The 21546-nt window shown below is 37.7% G+C and overlaps 1 protein-coding gene across 2 annotated transcripts in view; it reads right to left on the bottom strand.

The window, feature by feature from the left end:
- MCTP1 (multiple C2 and transmembrane domain containing 1) overlaps window positions 1-21546 on the bottom strand; it is a 236695-nt gene that overhangs the window by 103603 nt on the left and 111546 nt on the right. For both annotated transcript variants that reach the window (XM_053474807.1, XM_053474815.1), the window contains exon 11: window positions 9934-10027. In XM_053474807.1, coding sequence (XP_053330782.1) covers window positions 9934-10027 — 94 coding nt within the window. The remainder of the gene's footprint in view (window positions 1-9933; window positions 10028-21546) is intronic.

The following is a 21546-nucleotide window of genomic DNA, read 5'->3' as shown; positions in this document are numbered from 1 at the left end:
AAACAGTGTGTTATAAATAAAAAATTCTGGGAATGAATTACTGTGTTTTTAATCAGCTTCTATTAATTTGTTTGGACAAAATGTAAGGCATTTGGCCAAGAGATCTGAAATAGTAATTAAATGTAAGACCAATGTTTACCTTGCGTTGAATCAGATTATCAGTGCAAAAATATTAAGTGTGACAAGCCGTTTGCTCAAAATTTTGCATAAATGGCCATGTAAATAGGGTTCAGGGGTCTCCTCTCTTTTCAGCTATATTATAATGCTTAGTGCAAAAATTATCCTAATTAATCTTTTCCCAGGGTGTTTCTTTTCTCTCTTGCTAATTGCACCCTTATGCTCTTTATCATTATAGCTCTCAAAAGCTTTGTGTCTAACCTAAGATCAACATAGTTATCTCGATTTTGCATGACCTTTTTTTTGCTTTCTGGAGAAATTGCCTTTTATTTCTTTAACTCATTATCTAACATCGCTTATCTTAAATTATACTGCACAAAATCACACCTGCTAAGTCTCACTTACCATGCTGCCATACTGTGTTTACAGTGGAGAGTATTCTTATCCAGTCCTAGGTATACAGTTATAGAAGATTGTAAGCTTGCGAGCAGGGTCCTCTCTAACTAGTGTATCGGTTTGTCTGTCAATTCTCGTTTGTCATACCCCTTGAATATATGTATTGTATTAAGCACTGCATAAAATCTTAGCACTATATAAATAAAAGATAATCATAATAATAATAGTATATGCAGCAGTTGAACATATAGCAACAGGGACACTCCAGTTTGACATCTGAATGCATATGATATGTGGTCACTTTTGTCCCCCTTGTAAATGCTTGTAGGGATTATGAAAACATATTGCTAAAAGTAGTGTTAGTTTAGCTGAGTATGATGTAAATCCAGTGGGACAATAGTGCAATTACCCATCGAGAAAGGTGGCAGCATGATCGGGTCATATGGATAAAAAGGTAAGACTGGAGTTACCTCTTTATTCCCCTAATTTCAAGGACGAGGTGGGGTTCAGTGGGGTCACATGACCTTGCGGCAGTAGAGCAGTAGCTCACACTGTGTGCCAAGTACATTAAGGACAGGCTGAGGCTTCTCCATCTTAAGTGAGCTGTGTGTGTCTGGGCAAGTTAGTGTCTGGGCATGTTAATGTGTGTCTGTGTGCTTGTATGTGTCTAGGTATGTTTAGTGTATGTGTGTGGGTATGTTAGTGTTTGGGTGTGCGTGTGTCTGTTTATCTGTATGTGTCTGGGTATATGTATGTGTCTTTGTTAGTGTGCCTGGGTATGTTAGCGTGTGTCTACTTATGTGTCTGGATATGTAAGTGCGTGTGACTGTGTGTTTGTGTAGAAGCATTGCATTGCTTCTATTAAGGTCCATAAAGGCATGGTTGGATGAGTTTGGTGTTGAAGAACTTGACTGGCCCACACAGAGCCCTGACCTCAACCCCATCGAACATCTTTGGGATAAACTGATTGCGAGGCAGGCCTTCTCGTCCAATATCAGTACCTGACCTCACACATGCTCTACTGGACGAATGGGCAAAAATGTCCACAAAAACACTCAAAATTATCAGTTGAAGCTGTTATAGCTATAAAGACCAACTACATAGTAATGTCTATGTATAGTAGAATGCACTGTCATAAAAATCCCTGTTGTGTAATAGTTATGTGTCCCTATACCTTTGTCCATATAGTGTATGTTCCATCTCTGGTGAAACTTACATCTACAGAACCTAGTGCTACAGTCTAAGCTTCTAATTGACTGTGAGTAGAGTCATTTATATTTAAAATACACAGTGAACCAAGAGAAGGCATAATTATACCACATTATTCATGCACACTTTAGTGAATATATGTCTTAGAATTAATTCTTTTAGATCACATATTTTTCTTAATCACATGATACATTTTTACTAAAACTATTCCGAATTATTAAAGAACTATGTTAATTGCACTGTGTATATTTTCTAAACCTTAGGTGATCGCGGTATTATGGAATCAGATGAATCAAAAAAAGCAGGAAAAAATGTAGTACATTTGTGATATGCTTTGCTTGGAGTTCCACAAAGCTTTCAGGCATCTCCAAGCCTTTCCTCTTCAAAGCTGCGCAAATGTGAAAGGGTAGCCAACTTCACCTTGGAACATTCTGCCTGGTGTTTTTCTCCCAGAGTTCACATTCTGAGTGTCAGCCATTCCGAGTTTAAGCATTTGATTCTTCAGATTTGTGCAGCGATTAAATGTTGCAGCTCTGACCCACAGTAGCTGAGAAGATGAAAAGCTGCGAAGCAATGAATGAGACAGCGATGCATCGTTGGCAACGAGCTCTCGTTAACATAGACACAGAAATATACTGGGTATGCCAAGAGACATAATAATGCCAGTGATAACTAAAAAGAAAGACTGTGAAAGACTTTTACTATGAAGAAATTCAAAGCATGTCTAGTGTACTCTTTTGTCAGCTTAAAAAATCTCTGCTATGTCAAAGTAAGTTAGGAAATGGGTCATGCTCCTTTGAAAGAAATTACAGATCTGAAAAACACCTTTTTCAGGATTCCCAACGGCTTTACTTAGATTTGTATATAACTTATTGTTTGTGGATAAATAGTATAAATTAAACGTAGAATGTGTTTCATCCGTACAAGGCATTCTTATACCCTCATAGGATCTTTTTTTCAAGGTAAACCCCTGAAAAGGTAACACCAGGCAAACTAATGTTGTAGAGAGGATTGCACCCAAATGAAGGCATTTGGCCACTATGCAGCATTAACAAATTTGCTGTGGCGCCAGCGCTGAGAGTATTGGTCAAATCCCATGATTCCAAATTAGTGGCCTAACAATAAATATGTTATATGTTCCCAGAACACATAAATGGAAACCAAGAATGGAAACCTGGTAAGAAAAAACTGAGGCAGCGGGTAATAGCAGATATTGGAACATCAAATGTACATATCTGAGATAAGGCAGGTGTTATAGACATTCCTGAAAACCTTGGGCAATATCCCAACAAAGAATTGAGCCCAAACCGCAGCCCATAGATATCTAACTTCCCTCTGAATGTGGCACTGAGCATCATGATCAAAGTCTTTCATGGGACTAAAAGATAGCTGGGAACAAGGGAGGGTTGGCAGCCTGGGGGGGGGAGCACACCCTTTGTCACCTCAGTAACATATACACTAGTAGACACTCAAACACATACACACACTCACACTAAGACTCCTACTACTTATCACACACCCTTAAACATACGTGCTCACTCTAACACGAACACACTAACACACCTACACTCCCTCTAAAACACTTTTATACAATATACTTTTATATCTGCTGCTATCTGCTTATACACTGTTGCACTAATATTATTGTTATTTATTGTTTTATATAGTGGCATAAGATCCTGCATCACTTTACAAAGGGTAGACAGAACATAACAATTAGTATATAACATAACAAGATGACATGCTGAAACAAGACGTGAGGAGGGCCTTGGTCAAATGAGGTTACAACTTACGGTGCGCACAACTTTATATATCATATCATATCCTTCTGCTCAGCATCAATAGCCGGCACGCTTCACGAGGGAACAGTGAAAAAGAGGTCTGTATGAATAGACCTTGCGCTCCCTTTATTTTAGACTGATTTAAAAAATTAACTAGTCAGTCTGGAACCTGGCCGAATGTCAAAACAGAGGCCTTGGCATGCCCGTTGTGGCATGCGTACCATACGTTGCCATTGCTGTCCTGTTAAGAATGTTCTTAAGAAAGCATTATTCCAAAATGTGAGATGCTACATGAAGCATAATATTAATAATATCTCTCCCACACATCTGCCACTCTAGCTAGGATGGTCTCCAATCCATTATGTCCATCAATCCAAAGAAATGTATTTCTCTGCATCTGTTTGTTTTTAAAAAATGCAGCAGCATACACACAAAGGAGAGGAGAGAAATGAATATGAACATGTTTACTGCAGGTATAGCAAAACAACATACCAAGTCAGCAGATTCTGTGATGTAACTCAGGGTTTGTGTGTAGGCTAAGGGGCCTGTTATTTTTGTTTTTGCTCTGATGAAGACTTCACTGAGATGGAAACATTGGCATAAGGTAACCCTTATTTTTTCTGCACTTACTGGAGTATGTTAGTGTGAAGGCTACAATCCCCTGGCTTGATGCACCTCTACTATATGCATTTTTGCTTTGAATGTACACACACCCAGACACTCACACTAACATATCGAGACAATCACACTAAGACACACATTAGCAAACATCCAAACTTCAAGGAAGCCCCACACATTGCAGATTAAGAAAATAAAGTCTTTCTTAGCCTTCCAAGAGCGCACGCTAATGCCTTTGAGGGAATGGGCATGTTTTTAGAACTTAGATAGGGAAAGCGTCTCTCCAAGGAAGCCAGTTACTTTCTATAAATTATTAATTTTGATTTGCTAATCTGAAATATCGCTTTAACATGATAAAGCAAACGGGTGTGAACGACATGTTTCTATATGGCATGAGCCCCTCCTAGGGGACCATACATGCGAACCTTTGTTATCTCCATTGGTACTATAAATGCGACATGTATGGAACACAAAGCTCAGACTGGAATTAAAGTACAAGATTATTTGACTTCTAAAGATGATCAAAATAATTATATTGATCATTATATTATTGATGGTTTTAGAACAGCAACCACGAGCACCTTAATTATACAATTTTCCTAAACACAGTGTACATGTGATCATGGATATAAATACATATAACATGTAGATGGACCTGGGCAGAAGCCTTCATTACATGAAGAAAAAAAAAACGTGTTCACATTTTCATTTATCTACATTATGTATATTAAAGATGATACTTATCAAGAATTCTGTGAGAAAATTGAGGTGTGAGATGATTCAGATAAATGGCTCAATTAATTGAATTGAAGCAGACCCCTTTGCACTGAACCAGAGCTGTGAGCTCTTTATTAACAGCACTGTTCTGTAGCCCATAACCTTGTTCCTTGACTCCTCTCTAGTTTCCAATTTAAACAAGTCCCTATGCGGCCTGCTCTAAAGGCCTTTGTCTCCCTGTCATTGTTAAAAGAGCCGAGGCATCCTGGAAGTGTGAAATCAGAACTCATGAGTTGAACGGTTCCCCAGGGAACGCAATACCGCTCAGAAGGTCAAAGTCATGGGCTGGTCCATCTGAAAGTGTCTGATCGCCAGTCTGTGACACAGCAGGTGGGGGGCAAAGGAGCTAGCGCAGAACACATCTTAATTAAAGCCCGCAGACAGCAAAACAGCCTGTTTTTAAGTGGGCTGTCAAGCAGGGCTCAGATTTAGCCCCGTTAATGAATTTGAATCTGCTAACTGTTAAACATAAGCTATTAAGGTTTCATGAAAAAAAATGTTAAAACATCATTATATTGTTCTTCTGTTATACATTTATTATATATTAAAATCAAATATCTTGCTCACTTTGGTTTCTTTATTTGTTTTTTCTTGTGTTTCATTGGTTAATTAATACAAAAAGAAAATGTAGAAATGGATGCAATTAACAAAATGTATTATTATTTATTAATTTTTACATAATACTAAGTAATTAACTTACAAATAATTAATTTGGCTAGTCCACTATTTTTGAAGGAAAAACTATAACAGTCCACATTGCAAAATTGACTTCCTTCTTATGACATCATACACTCACCTAACTGATGTGAAAGAACATGCCTCACACGAACCTCTCTTTATTAGGATTTGGGTCGTTTTCTCCATGAATGTATGGTATTTATAAATAATAACACAGGAGATGATCAACCTGTGTTATACCTAACTAAAAAGTAGCATAGGATTTAAAGAGAACATTTTTTTCCCTATCAAATTATTAGCACTTATCTTGACAGCTAAAAAAATATGTGCTCAGATCAGTGACCAAGAATTCACCTGGTGTACACAAATGTGCAGACAGAAGTCTTAAGAATGCAGGTGAAAAGTCAAAACCCCTAATTAATGTAATAATTAATAATTAACATAATAATCTAATAATCTAATAATTGAACACTGGCAAGTGAAAAAAATCAACAGCTATAATAACCAGTATAGGGGGTACAGTTACAAGAGAAAGAAAAGCAAGGAGAAGTTACTAGAGTTATCCCCTAATTTGGAAGGTATTCTGGAAAGGTGGTCAAATTGAGTAAACCTTACAGCTGGATTAAGGTGAAAATTATGGCTTTTAAGTAGGCCAGAAAAAAATTAAGAGTATGGGTGGGTTGCCAGGAACATAAAAAAATATATTGAGTTGACAGATGCTGTGTCAAAGAGACAAGTCTTTAGTTTCCGCTTGAACGTGGTCTGAGGGAGGGTGTTCAGATCCATGAACCTAGTACATAAGGTGAATGGCCTCCTCATTTTTCCTTGCAGTATCTCTTGCTTGTTGGGGGGCAGTTGAGAAGAAGTGGGAAGGTTATAGGGGTGAACACCTTCTGTAAATGTAATAGTCCACTTTTACATAGTGCCTAATGTACCATTGTGAGGAGTTTGAAAGTTGCTCATTGCTTCACAGATTAATCAGTCCAACAGATATGTGATCAAATTTGCATTTCCCAAATATGATTCTGGCTGTGATATTCAAGAGAACAGGGAATCCGGCAAACCCACATATAGGGCATGTTTGTATTCCAGGTGTAATTGGACCAGCAATGTGGTAACTGTTTTTAGATGCTTCTTTCTAGCAGATATGCTATTCTGTGTATCATGTCTAGTGATTTCAGAGCTGTTGAGTTGTAGTGGGTTAGCTATCATTGAGTCTTGAATGTCTCTTGGGCATGAAGTGATGATGTTTGCATGCTTTCTGTGCTGTACTGATGGTCCAAGGTATATTTCAGTCATCTGCGAGAGGTGGAAATGTAGTCCTCTTGCAAGTGGTTTGATGCACATGTTGCAACAGCAAGATGTGTGAAAGGGATGATCCTTGGGGCACACCACCAATTCTGGCAGGAGCTTCAAAATCGCTTTTGGAGCTTGGTTGATGACCTTTTCAATGACTTTAGTCAAAATGGGATTGGTGATAGGTCTAAAGTTTGCAGGTTGATCTGTGTTGATGTTAGCTGGTGAAACTATTGCAGGGATGCAGATTCTAAGGAGGTTAGCTGGGAAAGGCTCTAATTTGGACTAGGATTTCTGCCCTCATAAAAAATACTTGTTCTTTATGTTCTTCCCATGGACTAAGGCTCCCCTCCTATCACCTTTTCCTTTTTCCCGTCTATAAGACTTCACTCGTGCTGCCCCCATACCTCCTGGAACCAACTTCCACCGAACCTTCAGCTTTCATCCTCCCTCCCAACATTCAAGACAAATCTCAAAACCCACTTCTTCAGAGAGGCCGCACTATCTTAGTTGCTAGAACTTCCCTGTCATTGATATAACCCACACTACCTCTCATCTTTTCCTTATGTTTGTCCTCACCCCATTCCGTCAAGATTGTAAGCTTGCGAGCACAGCCCTCTCCACCTAATGTATCAGTTTGTCTTAGTCTGTCAATTCTAGTTTTGTCATACACCTTAAATATATGTATTGTAAGAAGCGCTGCATAAATTGTTGGGCGCTATATAAAAGATAATGTTGGCTTGGTCTCAGCAATGATATTGAGTGGGTCACTGATACATTTAGGCCCCATTTTGATTGTCTGTGGCAAAATGTGTTGATTCATAGTTATGCTTCAGTGTCCCTAGGTGTTATCAAAAAGGTGAGCGGTACCTAGGGATGCACCAACATGATAATTCTGGACCGAAACCGAAAAACCAGGATTTGCTTGGCCAAAACCAAAAATGACTTTTATTAAAAGTAAGTAACAAACCAAAATTGGACAAAAAATGCAATAACAATATATATATATATATATATATATATATATATATATATATATATATATATATATATATATATATATATAAAGTCCAAAAATAGTTACCGGCACTCCAGGGACTTTCCAAATAAGGGCAGGGCAGGTTCATAAAGGCAGGGCAATCCAGGTAACAAGGCCCAGCTGGATGTATTCACTAGGGCTCAACCCAGGTAACAAGGCACACCTGAGTTCTGAGTGCTCCAGAGGGCGGAGGGTGGCCACTAGTGGTAGCAGATTTAAATGCCACAGGTATAAAAAAGCCATGTTTCAGGCAGCGAAAAAGTAGTTCCTGATACTCCCTATGCCATGCTACCCCCACACACACTTACACATCTATGCTATCACACACACTCATTCACAAACATTCATTCACAAACATTCACAAACTCATACTTATATTCATTCCCTTAATCACGCATACTTGCTCATACAAATTCCCCCACCCCCATACCTGAACTGCAGATCTCTCACTCACAGACTTCTGCAGGGGCCCTGGTGCTTCCCTCTGTGTTGCTCGCTTCTCTTGTCCCGCCTCCAGAAGACAGAGCAGAGTCATGTGACGTGCATTCACATGACTCTGCTGAGTTCCTGCTTCTCATGGCCGGTACAAGAAATGCTGCTCGGACACTGTGCGACCAATGCAGCCTTACGGACGATTATTTTCGGCCATTTTTAATAAATAAATAAATATCTAAGCATCTCAGATAACAGGAAATCAAGCCTACAAGTAAACATTTAGAAAACAACCATTGCAATAAATTAAGTTGAACACATTATATACATACCTGGGAACTTCCCGGAACGCGGCCAGGACTGCACACTGACGTCAGCTGATGTTGGTGGGCTGTCCCGCCAACGTCGGTGGGCGGTCCAGCTGACGTTGGGGGAGTTCCCACTGACACCTGGGACGTTCCCACTGATGTCGGGGGCGTTCCCACTGACGTCGGGGGCGTTCCCACTGACGGCAGTGGGAAACACCCCCATTTAATGGAAAAAATGGCCGGGGCATGTCAAGACCCCGCTCCCACGACCCAGAGAGAAACCACATCATACCAATGGCTGATACGAAAATTAAGAGCTATAAAATAATGACTGATCAACATTGTATATAATGCCCATAAAGGACGAAACAGCTGTCCATCAGTAGTGATCTGGCTATTGTACCTCTTTCCCATGCTTTGTTTAAAAGTCTAGTACAGCAGACATTTGTTCTGTGTAAAGTGGATCTAGAGGCAAAAGGTGATCGTTGTTAGCCTTGTTTTCATATGCCTACTCAGAATCCCTTGCAGTGGTGATGGTAGCGCTACAATAATTGTGAGAAAAGCAAGTCTTCTGGCTTGTCTGGTGGATGTAGATGAGTGTTTAATAATGCCTGCTATTACATAATAAAAGTCTTGACATTCAGACTTTTTCACTAAATAACTATCCCTGGCATTAAGAAGACATGGAACCTGAAATAATAATTTTAATGCTACCCTGATGGTGGATACATGTATTATAATCTTAAATAAGCCATTTAGGCTTAAACAGGGATTTTGACTATGCCATATTAGTAATATAAGCATCTAAAAAGCTTGAGATCAATAAAATGATTGAGGAATAGATATAAATTGTGTGAGCTTGATAGACATGATATACATGGGCCCTGGGAACCCAAAACTCTATGTAAAAACTTTCAAGTATTATTTTACCATAGATTAAAACAAAGAGCCGGTAAAGATCAGGACGATCCATGTCTCCCAGCTGAATCAATCTGTTGGGTATACATATGTAAATAATGGGTGTTTTTCTCCCCTAAACATGTCTACTGGATTCCAGAAGATAAACCTACTGTGGTCAGCATCAAACTCTAGAGAAATAGACTACTCTGCTCAGCAGCTAAAATGTAAGGTGTGATGTAAGGAGGCTGCTAGTTTTCTTTAAAAATGGGAATAGGAAATGTTCAAAAAGTTACATTGCATGAAGTAACTGACATTTGAAAAATCATATTATAGATCATGTGATGTGCTGTTTTACTATAAAACGTTAACAGTTTTTTCTTGCCTGTGACATCAGCTGCCATCAAACCATCTGCTCTGATGACCTTCACTTGAAGAAACCCCACATCCTTTAGATTGCTTAAAGACCGCATAAGACTCTGTAATAAAAAAACAAAACAAAAAACATCAACCTAGTTATCAACAATGGTTCAGTCGTTTTATTCATAAACTACAAATGTTCCCGTGGTTGCTTCACTAATTCCAATTAGTGCTAATATTACAATGGTAAATAATAAAATATGTAGCTCACTAAGATGCTGATAATGATCATCCTTTTCCTTTAAGAAGGTTTTGTAACTAGCATATTAATAAGCGTTCCTCTTTAGCACCCAAATCCCTATGCACATCTTTCTTCCCCTCTTTAGGGATTCAGATTGTTTGGTATATACATGTGAATCAGAATGTTCTACAGCCCTGTAAGTCACAAACTACATGCATGTTTAATTAGTAGTGAGTTGTACAAAAACTTAGTAAATATAACACTTAGTGAGAACTGAGGAGTATCATAAATATTTTTTTAAACTTTTCTGCACTACCCATTTGCTTGTGAATGTGTAACCGGTGAGCCTTCTTTTATAATCATGATCTACAAGCCAGAGGAGATTGATATTGACATCAACAACACAGATTTAGGTTTACTTGATCTATTTGTTTTTAAACCCAAAGCAATACATCGTTCTTCATCTGATGACATTCCACTCATACGGTTAAGTAGCATCCAGTCCTTTCCACTGTATATTTTTTCAGTAGTAATATCTGGTATCCTAAAACGTACATGTGTCTGTCTCAAGGAACATTGTATAGCAGGGATATCTAACATGATCCTATTACTTGAGTTACATAAAGACCTTGGCCCTACCCAACGGAACAAGGGAGATTAAGCATTATTATTTAACATGCCGTATTATTGTACAGTCATTTTTTTGCACTGCCATGTGGGTGCATTGAATACATTAGCAAGAGTTTCAAGGCAGAATAACTACAATTAGTATTCCTGTGCTTGCATTTGTAGCTGGATCATAATATCTTAAGTATGCCATTGTGCCAATGAAAATAGTAGTTTTGTATCGTAAAATTACCTATAAAAATGTTATGGATGTAAAGAGCAGCCCGTGTTTTTATTAATAATACAAGAAAACTGACAGTCGGGGCAGACTATGATATTAACTTTATATGCCCCAAGTGACTTTTCTCTGTTTACAATAAAGATATGACCTTGGTACGTAAAGATGAGAAATTATTAAGATAAGTTCATTCCTGCATGTCTTTTACTATCACATTTGTTTATATAAAAACATATTTATGAGCGATATTAACTTTCAATCTTTTCACATCCACATAACATGGACACTAAAGCACAGCAGGCCTATAGTATTTAAAGGGGTAGGGCACATTATCGAAAGCTTTGACAATTTTGATATGGTTTCTTTAACATCTTTTATCTTAAAATTTGCATATGTTTATAACGTCCAGTCTTTCCACATTTGTGTATTTGTCAAGCCCTATCTCTAAAGGTGGTTAAAAGAATGCTGGTTTTATCTATAGTTTTGCAATCTATCTATCTATCTATCTATCTATCTATCTATCTATCTATCTATCTCAATCATCTATCTTGCAAAAACACCCTTGTGATTGCACTCAAATCCCCATCAGATAGGTTATCTGGACATAAGCTGGACCATGCTCTGCCTCTTCCAATGCTCCGTGACCACCTCTTGTGGGTCCATGGATACTCATGTCAAATACCGATGAGATAGAAAAGATAAAATTCTTCTTTTGACGTGTTTTATCAGGATTAAGAAGATGTGTTATCTTCAAGAGTAAGTCAACAGTACACTGTCTTCCCTAAAAAAGGCAGCTGGACATTTCTCCTGAAGAAAATTATTTGCAGATAACTATGGTAACCTGACCCATGTCCATAGAAACACGTATACAATCCTCACCGCAAATGAACTGTATAAATAAATGTTCACCACACCGAAATAACATATCTCCCATAAAGGGCATACGAATTAGAGGTTAAAACCTAAAACCAATGCAAGTATTTTATGTCAGCCATATTATTATGTATACAACCCCCGCTCAAAAGGACCAGTGTAATTAATTAACACACATAAAAAAATAAATTATATAGATAAAATAACAAAATAAAAAAAACAGTGTCACAAAGAAAACATTGCCCACCCAAATCCATTTAAGGGCAACACTATAATGCCCATATAAAAATGTTTAGATATTGAAGAAATTAATATAGTATCTAGGTACATGACCCTTGCACTGCCCATACCCAGGCGGTTCCCCATTTCTCAAACCCGAAATAAGAGACAGACACCAGCAGGATTGGATTTAGAAAAGGCCGAGACATTTATTTAACAAATGTCTCGACATAACTTTATTTAACATCTTATAAATTATTGTAAAAACACTTTAATAATAACTTCTGTATAAATACTATACAGTCTTCTGTACACCTGTGTACAAACAGCTGAGGGTTCCCAACCTAAACACAAAACAATGGCTTCACACTACCCCTTCCGCCGGATACCACAATCGCCCAAGCGACCGCGGGTCGGATAGGGGAGCTCCACCTTAACGCTTTGGTTAATCCTGTACAGGGAGGGCATTAACTCTAACCTCTAACCAAAACCATCAACTTGCCACTCCCATTATCATTCAAACTTCTCCAGGGAACTCCTCCGCCACAGCAAAGAAAACGGATCCTGCAAAAAGAAAGAGGGAAAGGGGGAAAGAAAAAACACACAAAGCCAAAACAAAAACACAAAGCAAAAGACAAAAAGAGGGAGGGCGGGCGGGAAACTGCTCCTGTGGTGTTCAGTAATTGCCCCTTGCACGTGTGCTTAGAGGGGCTTTATAGCCCTGTCCCCTTCCCCCTACAGTCACGTTCCTTGTGACTTCCCCCTCGTTCCCTGTGCATTCTCACCTCGTGCTAACCCTTGCTGAGTTAACCCTTTCCTGCCCTAATACCATGTGCACCGTCCTGTAGTGCTGGCAGGGTCATGTTCCCCTTACGCCTATGACTCCAGGGTTTCTTTACGTTGGTTTTTTTTTTTTTTTTTTTTTAGTTTCTAGTGTCTATGTTTGTCTTCAAACATTTTGTCTTCAAATGATTTTGCCCAAATATTAGACACTACAAAGGCATTAAAGGGAGTAAATACAAAATAATAATAATAATAATCTACATGTTTTACCCCCAGTTATAAAATACATTAAACTTTATTTTTACAGTAAAAAAGTACACATCTCACAGTTCTTGCATCTGTAAATTTGTTAGGAAATAAACTTCACTCATTTGGGTTAGTTTGGGTAAAATACTTGGGGTTAATAACATTTTTAAATTATCCACTTTTCCAAAAATAGCTCTTGGTCCAGTAGGAAAAATAGGGGAAATCATATTCTAATAAAATGGGTCATTAATTAAAAAACCCAAAAAACCCTTTTTTTTACATAAAGGACTGGTATTTTGTATGGTAATCGACACATACCGTAGCTAAGATCATTATTGTCCTGCTTTTTAGTTGTATTGGTAAATTTATTTTTAAGGAAATAACACTCTATTTTATTCTAAGTTTGTATTTCTTTTGTATCCTCCTGGTCAAACTTGTGTTTTACAAGTGATCTTATTTCCTTCTGGAAAGGGATGGAGCAATCAGAGAACTTGAGGCATAAAAATCCCCAAATAGAACATATCAATAGGGGCAACAGAAGAGTGGGGCGAGTATTTATTTCTGAGGATTTAAAGGTAAGCAGGCAATGAAATAAAGTGTCCAAAAAAGCAAGACTAGATACAAATGCTAGAGGCATTTGTATCAGGAAGAGGGAGGTGGTTTGATCTTATTTACATAACTCTGGCCAGACCTCACCTAGTATTGTGGGCAGTTCTGGAGACTCCATCTCCAGAAGGATATTCAAGAACATTCAGAGGAGGGCTAGCAATATGGTCAATGGTTTGCAGGAAGGACTAAGGGATCTCAATGTGTATAGCTTGGAGGACAGAAGAGAGATGGAATAAAAACACGTTTAAATACTTAAATTGGTTTAACAAAGTATAAGAGGAAAGTTTGTTTCAAAAGAGGAGAAATGTTAGAATTGGAGGCCCTAATGTAAAACTAGAGGCTCAAATGTTTTAATGTAATGTGAGGAAGTTTTACTTTTCCAGGAGGGTGGTAGATAAATGGTATAGGATAATACACTGAGATAATGTAAACATTCATGGGATAGACATAAAGCTATCCCTAATCTAAGACCAAGGACTGATTAAGGTCTTTATATTTGGGAAATTGGGCTGACTAGTGGGCTAAATGGTTGTTATAGCCTGAAAACTGCTATGTTCCTATGTTTCAAGACATGGAAAAAGTTTTGACGGTACAAACTCAAAAACTCTGTACAATTACAGAGAATGGGACGTAAAACTATCCCATATCTATGTGGCTGATGACATCAGATGCCCCTTGCATGAAGCCAGATATATAGCAAACACGAACGTCACAAATTGCAGCCATTTTGTCAATGTGCGGCCTCAGTATATTTACAAGATGATATTGCAAGCTACATTGCATGCAACACCATTGTTGCAGTGTTCTGAGTTCTTGGCGGCTTCCAGGTCATGAGGGCAGACACCAAAGAGTGCCTAAGGACCATGGAAAGGTGAGTATTCCTGTTACAGCTTAGGTTAAAGTAAAATAAAAGATCTAAAGTATGTACACACTGAATAAAACATCGGGTAGGGTGGCAAAAGTTCACACTTAAGTAGTTTGGACAACACAAAAAACGTAATGAAACAAACAAATAATATGTTCTTAAAGAACTGGAGGCAACAGAATAAAGATAGCTAATATCTTATTTCCCTTTTGTCATCTGCATTCCAAAACTAGCATGGATACATCTTCTTTATACGGACAGGTGTTCATTAAATTCCGTGCGGTCTGTCCCCTTGAGTTCATAAGTATACAGCGCTTAATACAGTTTTAGTTGCACTCTTGTTTTTCTTGAAGCTTGAAACACAGTCACCTTTGTGACAAGCATGGAGTTAATAGGAAGAGACGTTTATGATCCATTGGTTTCTGTTGTCTTACAATCTCCCCAAGTGCCTACTGTAACATCAAAGGATTTAGAGTAGTTCATATCCAGGTCAATCCCTTGAAAATTAATTTGTTGCTGTATGATCCAGCTCAAAGGACTTACATCAGAGTTTGTGAAAGCAGCACGGGGCAACAATACACATTCCAATGAAAGGCAACATATACTAATTTTGTCATGTTTGGTTTTTTTTTTCTTTGTTGTACTTTTACCCCTTAAAATAACTATTTCAGTCACACTTTTTCTCTCTAAAGTTCTAATTGTTTCACAAATGATTTCTTTCTGTAGCCTGACAAAGAAAGAAAGCCCTTATTTCTTTTAGATCCCTGAAGCCCCTGTGATGGTCCCCCATTCTTCACACAAGCTTTTTTCTTCTTTTTGTTTATTTGCCCCATAATATAGCCATATGTAACTCTATATGTAAATCATGGCATGCGTTGCCAATTGTCTAACAATGGTCATGTAGTTTTCAATCATGGAACCCCAACCCACATAGGTACGTATTGCCAATATTATAGACCGAGTAGTACATACAGATTGATTGAAAGTCCATATTTGTATTTAGAGTTATTTTATGATATATTTTATAGCTCCAATCAGGACTTTCTGGATTTTCCTATGTCACTTTAGATATGGCATATTTTCTTTAGTTAACGTATTCACAAATCAGCTTTGAAAAGTGTTAAAATGAATAGCTCTGAAATGTTTAATGCGAGCTGAAAATACATCAGTTTTATTCCAGAATTTCTATCTCAGCGTACGTTGATGGAATAATGTACGATGTCAAATTCTTGATCAAAGTGTTTTTGCAACTAAAATACAAAGTATTTATGACATGACTACCTGCTTAAGCTGTGTTTTATTTTCTGTGTGGTAAAACCCATATATACTGCAGGGTGTTATTTGAAAATATATTATGGTAGCCAAAAGCTATGTGAAATATATTTTATTACTATTATTTGAGGGTCTAACGTATTATAGCAACATGAGTGTCAAATCTGAAGGCATGATAAGATTTTTTTAGATTGTACTTCAAAATATTAAATTTTGAATATTAAAAGCTTTTCAACGGTTTGCATACTCTATACCTGAAGTAAAATCATCCCACCATTAAAATGGGCACCTGTTCTTACCGCTTTATAGACAATTTTATAGACAAATATTAATGTCCAAAAGTTAGATCCAAGGAATTATGTGGCAGGTGGAAATTAAGATCATAACAAATAAGATCTTTAATATATAACAAAATTAAAATGAAAAACAACATCACAAACCAAGTGTCCGTGCAAAGCCATGAAGTCCTCAGATTAACACAGATGAGGGCTGGGGGTTTGCCTTCATATAGTGCCAATTTAGATCCTTTAAATGAGATCATCTTTGCTTTGAGTTCCATTTTGATACTATGGTACTATCCCTAGATACACTTCTGTCTGAAGTTGCAACAGGCTCTCTAAAACAAAGTCCTCTCCAGATTTCCATGGCAATTGTTGACTCTGTGCCAAGTTCACAATGTTTTAGGAGCTGATTGTCTATAGTCACCTTATTGTGCCTTTGTAGTAATGCTTTCAATATGTAGGGAATGGATTTATTACTGGTTTAGATGAGGCTAGTTAGTCTTTCTAGGCTCTAGCGAGGACCTAGCACTGTACTACAAATTTTGAAAGAAGGACTATTAGTCTTGGTGGATGAAATGGAATTTGCATTTGTCTCTGAACTCATATGTAAGCTGCTTGGACTGATACTTAGTCCAATACATTCTCTGAAGCTTCTGACAGGGACAGGGATGTGCACATTTTATTTGTAGAGCTGTTCTAGGCAGAGATGCAGGTTTGAGAAAGGTGTGTTCTACACGGCATCCATCAGGGGATACGTACCATTGAGAAGAGGGCCTGGAATGCAGTCAGGTCTATGATTTACTACACACTTTATCAAGAATAGTGACTTATTTGAAAGAGGAAAATGTTGGTTATGGCCAATAATAAATATTAACAGCCAATCAGATCAAAGTGTGTTGTTTTGAGATGTTCTACTTCACAGCTAGACCATATACCAGGTTATATCCCTGAGTTTTGTAAGACTACTGTATAGCCAAAGGTTTGTAGCAAAAATAGAAATATTATATTTGTTTTCCTGAAAAACACACCTTCCTCAAGAGCCCACATGCAAGATTTTGTCCCTTATATACAGTAACCTTTACTGTATGTTATCAGAAACAAAGCCATTAATACTTTATGTATCAATTGTAATTCATTCTGGTACGAAAGTTTCTTTGCGTCTTTGTTTCACATTATGTTGGTTCCTGATAAATGTATGTATTCATATGAATAATGTATTGTTTAAACTAGGTAAATGTCTACAGTTTTCAGGGATTAATCTAAAAATGATAAATCAGCTAATAGGCCCAGAGGCAGATAGGAATGACCATTGGGCATCTTTTACAGAATGGTGAATTGGATAAGGTGCCATACTGTGGACAGAACAATGAAACATTAGGTAATCAAGAAGCAGGGTACCTGCTTAAAAACCTGATCGGGGACGTTTGGGCATTTAAATCCCCATAATGTTAAAGAGCTAATTTTGAGCTCTCACATTAACCTGCTGAGCTTGGGACAGTTTGGCCTCAGCTAGAAGAGGGGGGACCAGGCTGTCAGATGTCAAATTCTTGATCAAAGTGTTTTTTGCCACTAAAATACAAAGTTTTTTTGACATGACCACGTGTGTTTTATTTTCTGTGTGGTTAAAACACATTCACACCTCAGTGTGTTATTTGAAAAATATTTTATATGGCCAAAAGCCATGTGAAATATATTTTATCACTACTCTATTTAATGTATCATAGCAACATGAGGGTCAAACCTGAAGGCATGATATGATTTTTTTTAGAGTGTACCTCAAAATATTAAACAGGCATAGAGCTTTTCAATGGTTTGCATATGCTATACCTGGGTAACGCCCAATTAGTAAAACGTTACCTGTTTGTGTCTTTGCCATTGTCCCACTATTAAAATGGGCACCTGTTCTTGCTTCTTAATAGCCAAATTTGTTTCCTAAAAATTATGGACAATCGCAGAAGATGGGGCTGTTTAGAAGCTATCTCTGCCGCTAAATTAAACGGGGGACCAGGCTAAATCCCTGACGATGTTTAAAGGGACAGGACATACTAGTACGTCCTCCGGCGCCAACTGCTGGAATTCTGTGACAAATTCATCGCTGCAAAGGGGTTAACCCAGGAACAGTCCTTTCTTAAAATTATTACTGCACGTATGAATGAAATTCTCATGCCCCCCCCAAAAAACACCTAAAATGTTTTATAGAACTCTAAGTTGTCGAATGCCTGACGTCTCAAAAGAATTTCCCCCCCAAAGTTGTGTAAAGATGTTGCGTTAAGCAACACAGCCTCGTAAATAACAAATATTCAACTATTAAAAGGAATTTGCTTTTTTCCTATGCATATTGCAATAGCCTTCTACATTTTCTAATATAAAATAGTTTCTCTCTCTCTCTCTATATATATATATACAGTACTTGTTTTGAGGCAAGTGACACGATGGATGCCTGTTCTAGGTACGGCAATTATTATTTTTATTTGCAACAGTGGTTAATGAAGAGTTTAAATAAGAAATTTCAACAATATGTCAAATGCCTTCACGTGGGTAAAAAACGTATTGAAATAAATGCAAAACTTCAAATGACAAAAATCTGTTTTTATTGCTGATGTTAAAACAAATATTACAAGACTGCTGTGGTTTTGGAGCTGGAATTTAGCGTTATATATAAAAATAAATACATGTTAAGTATATTTCGGCATGGAGCAAGCTTCTATAATAAACCCTCAGCTTTGTAATAAGTAAATAGAAATGCTAGATTATCATAAATACTCAACTTTACAAAGCAATTTGTTACCAGAAATGTTGATGTGTTATTTATGAATATTGTCTTTAAAAAAAATTGTGTTTTTTCAAGAAGCTAGAAAATAAGGCTACTGCAGATGAATCTATCATTTGCTGTGAATTTGCTCTACCTTCTAAAGACAGAAAAAAAATTGAAATGCTCCAGAGATGAGCCCTCTTTATTTTTTTTTAATGAAAGGCTGTATAATATATTTTCTGTATGGTTGCCGCAGCTGTCAGGAAAAGAGTCTCAGCTCAGCCCCATTACGCGAGATGCAATACCCTATCCTATGGCACGGAGATCCGCAGAGGGGACACAGCTGATTGACAGCTTGTCACTGTGACGTCTTATTCCATCTCTGTTATGGAGAAAATTAATGTCACACCACCAGCCTTATGACTTGCTGTCATCTTAGAGGCGCTCACCTTTTATCAATGCTCTAAATAACATTTCAAGCCCATCGTCTCGCAGTGGACAATCCGGTCAAGGGACATTAAATCGGATGACTGTGAAATGTCATAATAGAAATCGAATGCTAACAGCTTCTTTTCTAAACTAGCTCCTATGGTTTTTAAACTGTGACAAGGGGAACTAAGGGTTCAACACACCCGTTTGAAAAGGTCATACAATCTTGCTTGGTCTGCTAACCGTTAATGGACGTTTTTCTTTCCTTAAAAAAAAAAAAAAGCATTAGTAATCTTTCTCGGCAGTTTTACATTAATGGTTCAGGGTATAATGTCCATTTAATTTGTAGGGCTCTGTTGTTCATCGAGGGACTGGCAAATGGCTCTAATACTGTCATTTTCCCAGGGCCTTTCGATTCAGGATTCAGGGTGAGCTCATTAGCTGCCTCTGGATAAACAAGCTCGAAGGTTTAAGAATACAAAAAAAAAAAAAAGCCAGATATAAATAAATTCTATTTTGGCAGTGGTATGATGATCATTTACAGAGGAGATATTGAATGATGAAGAGTACAAAAAACCCAACAGATAATGCGATCAATCAATACAAATGATGGCAATTGTGTAATTATTGTAAGAGGCTTAGCCATCTATTTCTGCTCTTTAGTACAATATCTACGGGTTACTGGCCAGGGAACAAAATATAGCAATTATAATAGAGGTGGACTCGCAGTATAAATACGCACGACAAAGGTGTCCTGGGTGACCGGTACAAGTGTCTGTTAGAAATAAATGAAATTCATTTTCAAATGACTACTTGTACTTAATGTGCAGTGCATCAATGCTGTCGTGTATTTTTATATTTATAATAAAAAAAAAGAGGTTTGACAACAATTTCATAAGCTCCTTTCATCTGGAACATCTATTTATTTTGAAACCACTCCAAACGCTTCCATAATTATTTTTACAAACCTTTTTATGCATTTTAGTGGATTAGTTATCATGAAATTGTTTTCAATCATGTTTTATGTTTTTGTAAAATACATAGAATGGGAAAAAGGTGGCAAATGATTGCTAATATTGAGGGTTCTAGGACTGGTAAATGCTTGGGCATACTTAAAGGGGCAGCAACATAGAATAACCCATATGGATGAATGGGGTGATATTTGGTGAACTGGCATTCATTCACCAATAATTCTATCCCACATTTCTCAATGGCACATATTCTAAAATATAATCTAAGAGAATGACAGAAATCACAACAAGTAATTAAACTTGAGTTTAGATCACCTAGCTATACCCTTAATAGCAAGAGTAACTCCTCTATTCTCACTACCATTGTAGCTGGGTGGCAATAGATAGGGAAGGATCCGCAATGCAAAATTGAAGCAGGGTGCCCTTTGGAGAACGAACCAATCAATAAATGCAGCAATATGGCGGGAGAGGCCAGCTAGGCATAAGCGACTGGGCACAGTGGAACCCAGAATATGCCAGTCCAACACAATAACAGGAATTTGGTAGACAGCAGGTCCCGGCATAGTTCAATATAAACAGAGAGCTAGGCAAATGCATAGTCGGGGTCACACGCAAGGGTCAGAGGCAGGCAGCAGGCATAGTCGACGCAGAAGCACAGGTCAGCAACAAGATTCCAAACAGTGAACCCACTGGCACATTTCTCTCTGATTGCATTTACATTGTGTGAGCAGCCTCGCTTTCAGCGCGGGGTCACGTAACTTGACCCTGCTGTGTTTCTGCAGTCCAAAATTATTAACAAAGGACCATTAGGCCCCCTGTCCCTAAAACAGCCCACCCACTGACCATTAGACTTCCCTCTCACTGACAACAACCCACAACGATAATGATCATCATCGATTAAAAAACTATTGGTGTGTCATCTACTCCTAGATAGAATGCAAAGATCTCATGAAAACTGACACGTTACAATTTAATAATAACATTAATACATGTTAAGACATTATTTTACAGAAGGAGACAATGGCCCTGCTCTTGTGAGCTTACAATCCATTAAGTTTGCAAACATGCCAAAATATTTGTACTCTATCCACTCCACAAGATCAGAAAGAGTCTTCTATGTAAATTGAGCTCAGCGGAGATGCAGGATAAGCCGTTAAACACAATTAAAATTAAAAGTACTGGTGGAACTTGCTGAGTATTCTTAACGGCTGACAGCTTGGAATGAGATCTGACGCATCTTATCTATAGCTCAT

Source organism: Spea bombifrons, chromosome 1, assembly GCF_027358695.1.
Source record: "Spea bombifrons isolate aSpeBom1 chromosome 1, aSpeBom1.2.pri, whole genome shotgun sequence".
NCBI classification, from domain to species: domain Eukaryota; kingdom Metazoa; phylum Chordata; class Amphibia; order Anura; family Pelobatidae; genus Spea; species Spea bombifrons.
This window is presented reverse-complemented; position numbering and strand designations above follow the sequence as displayed.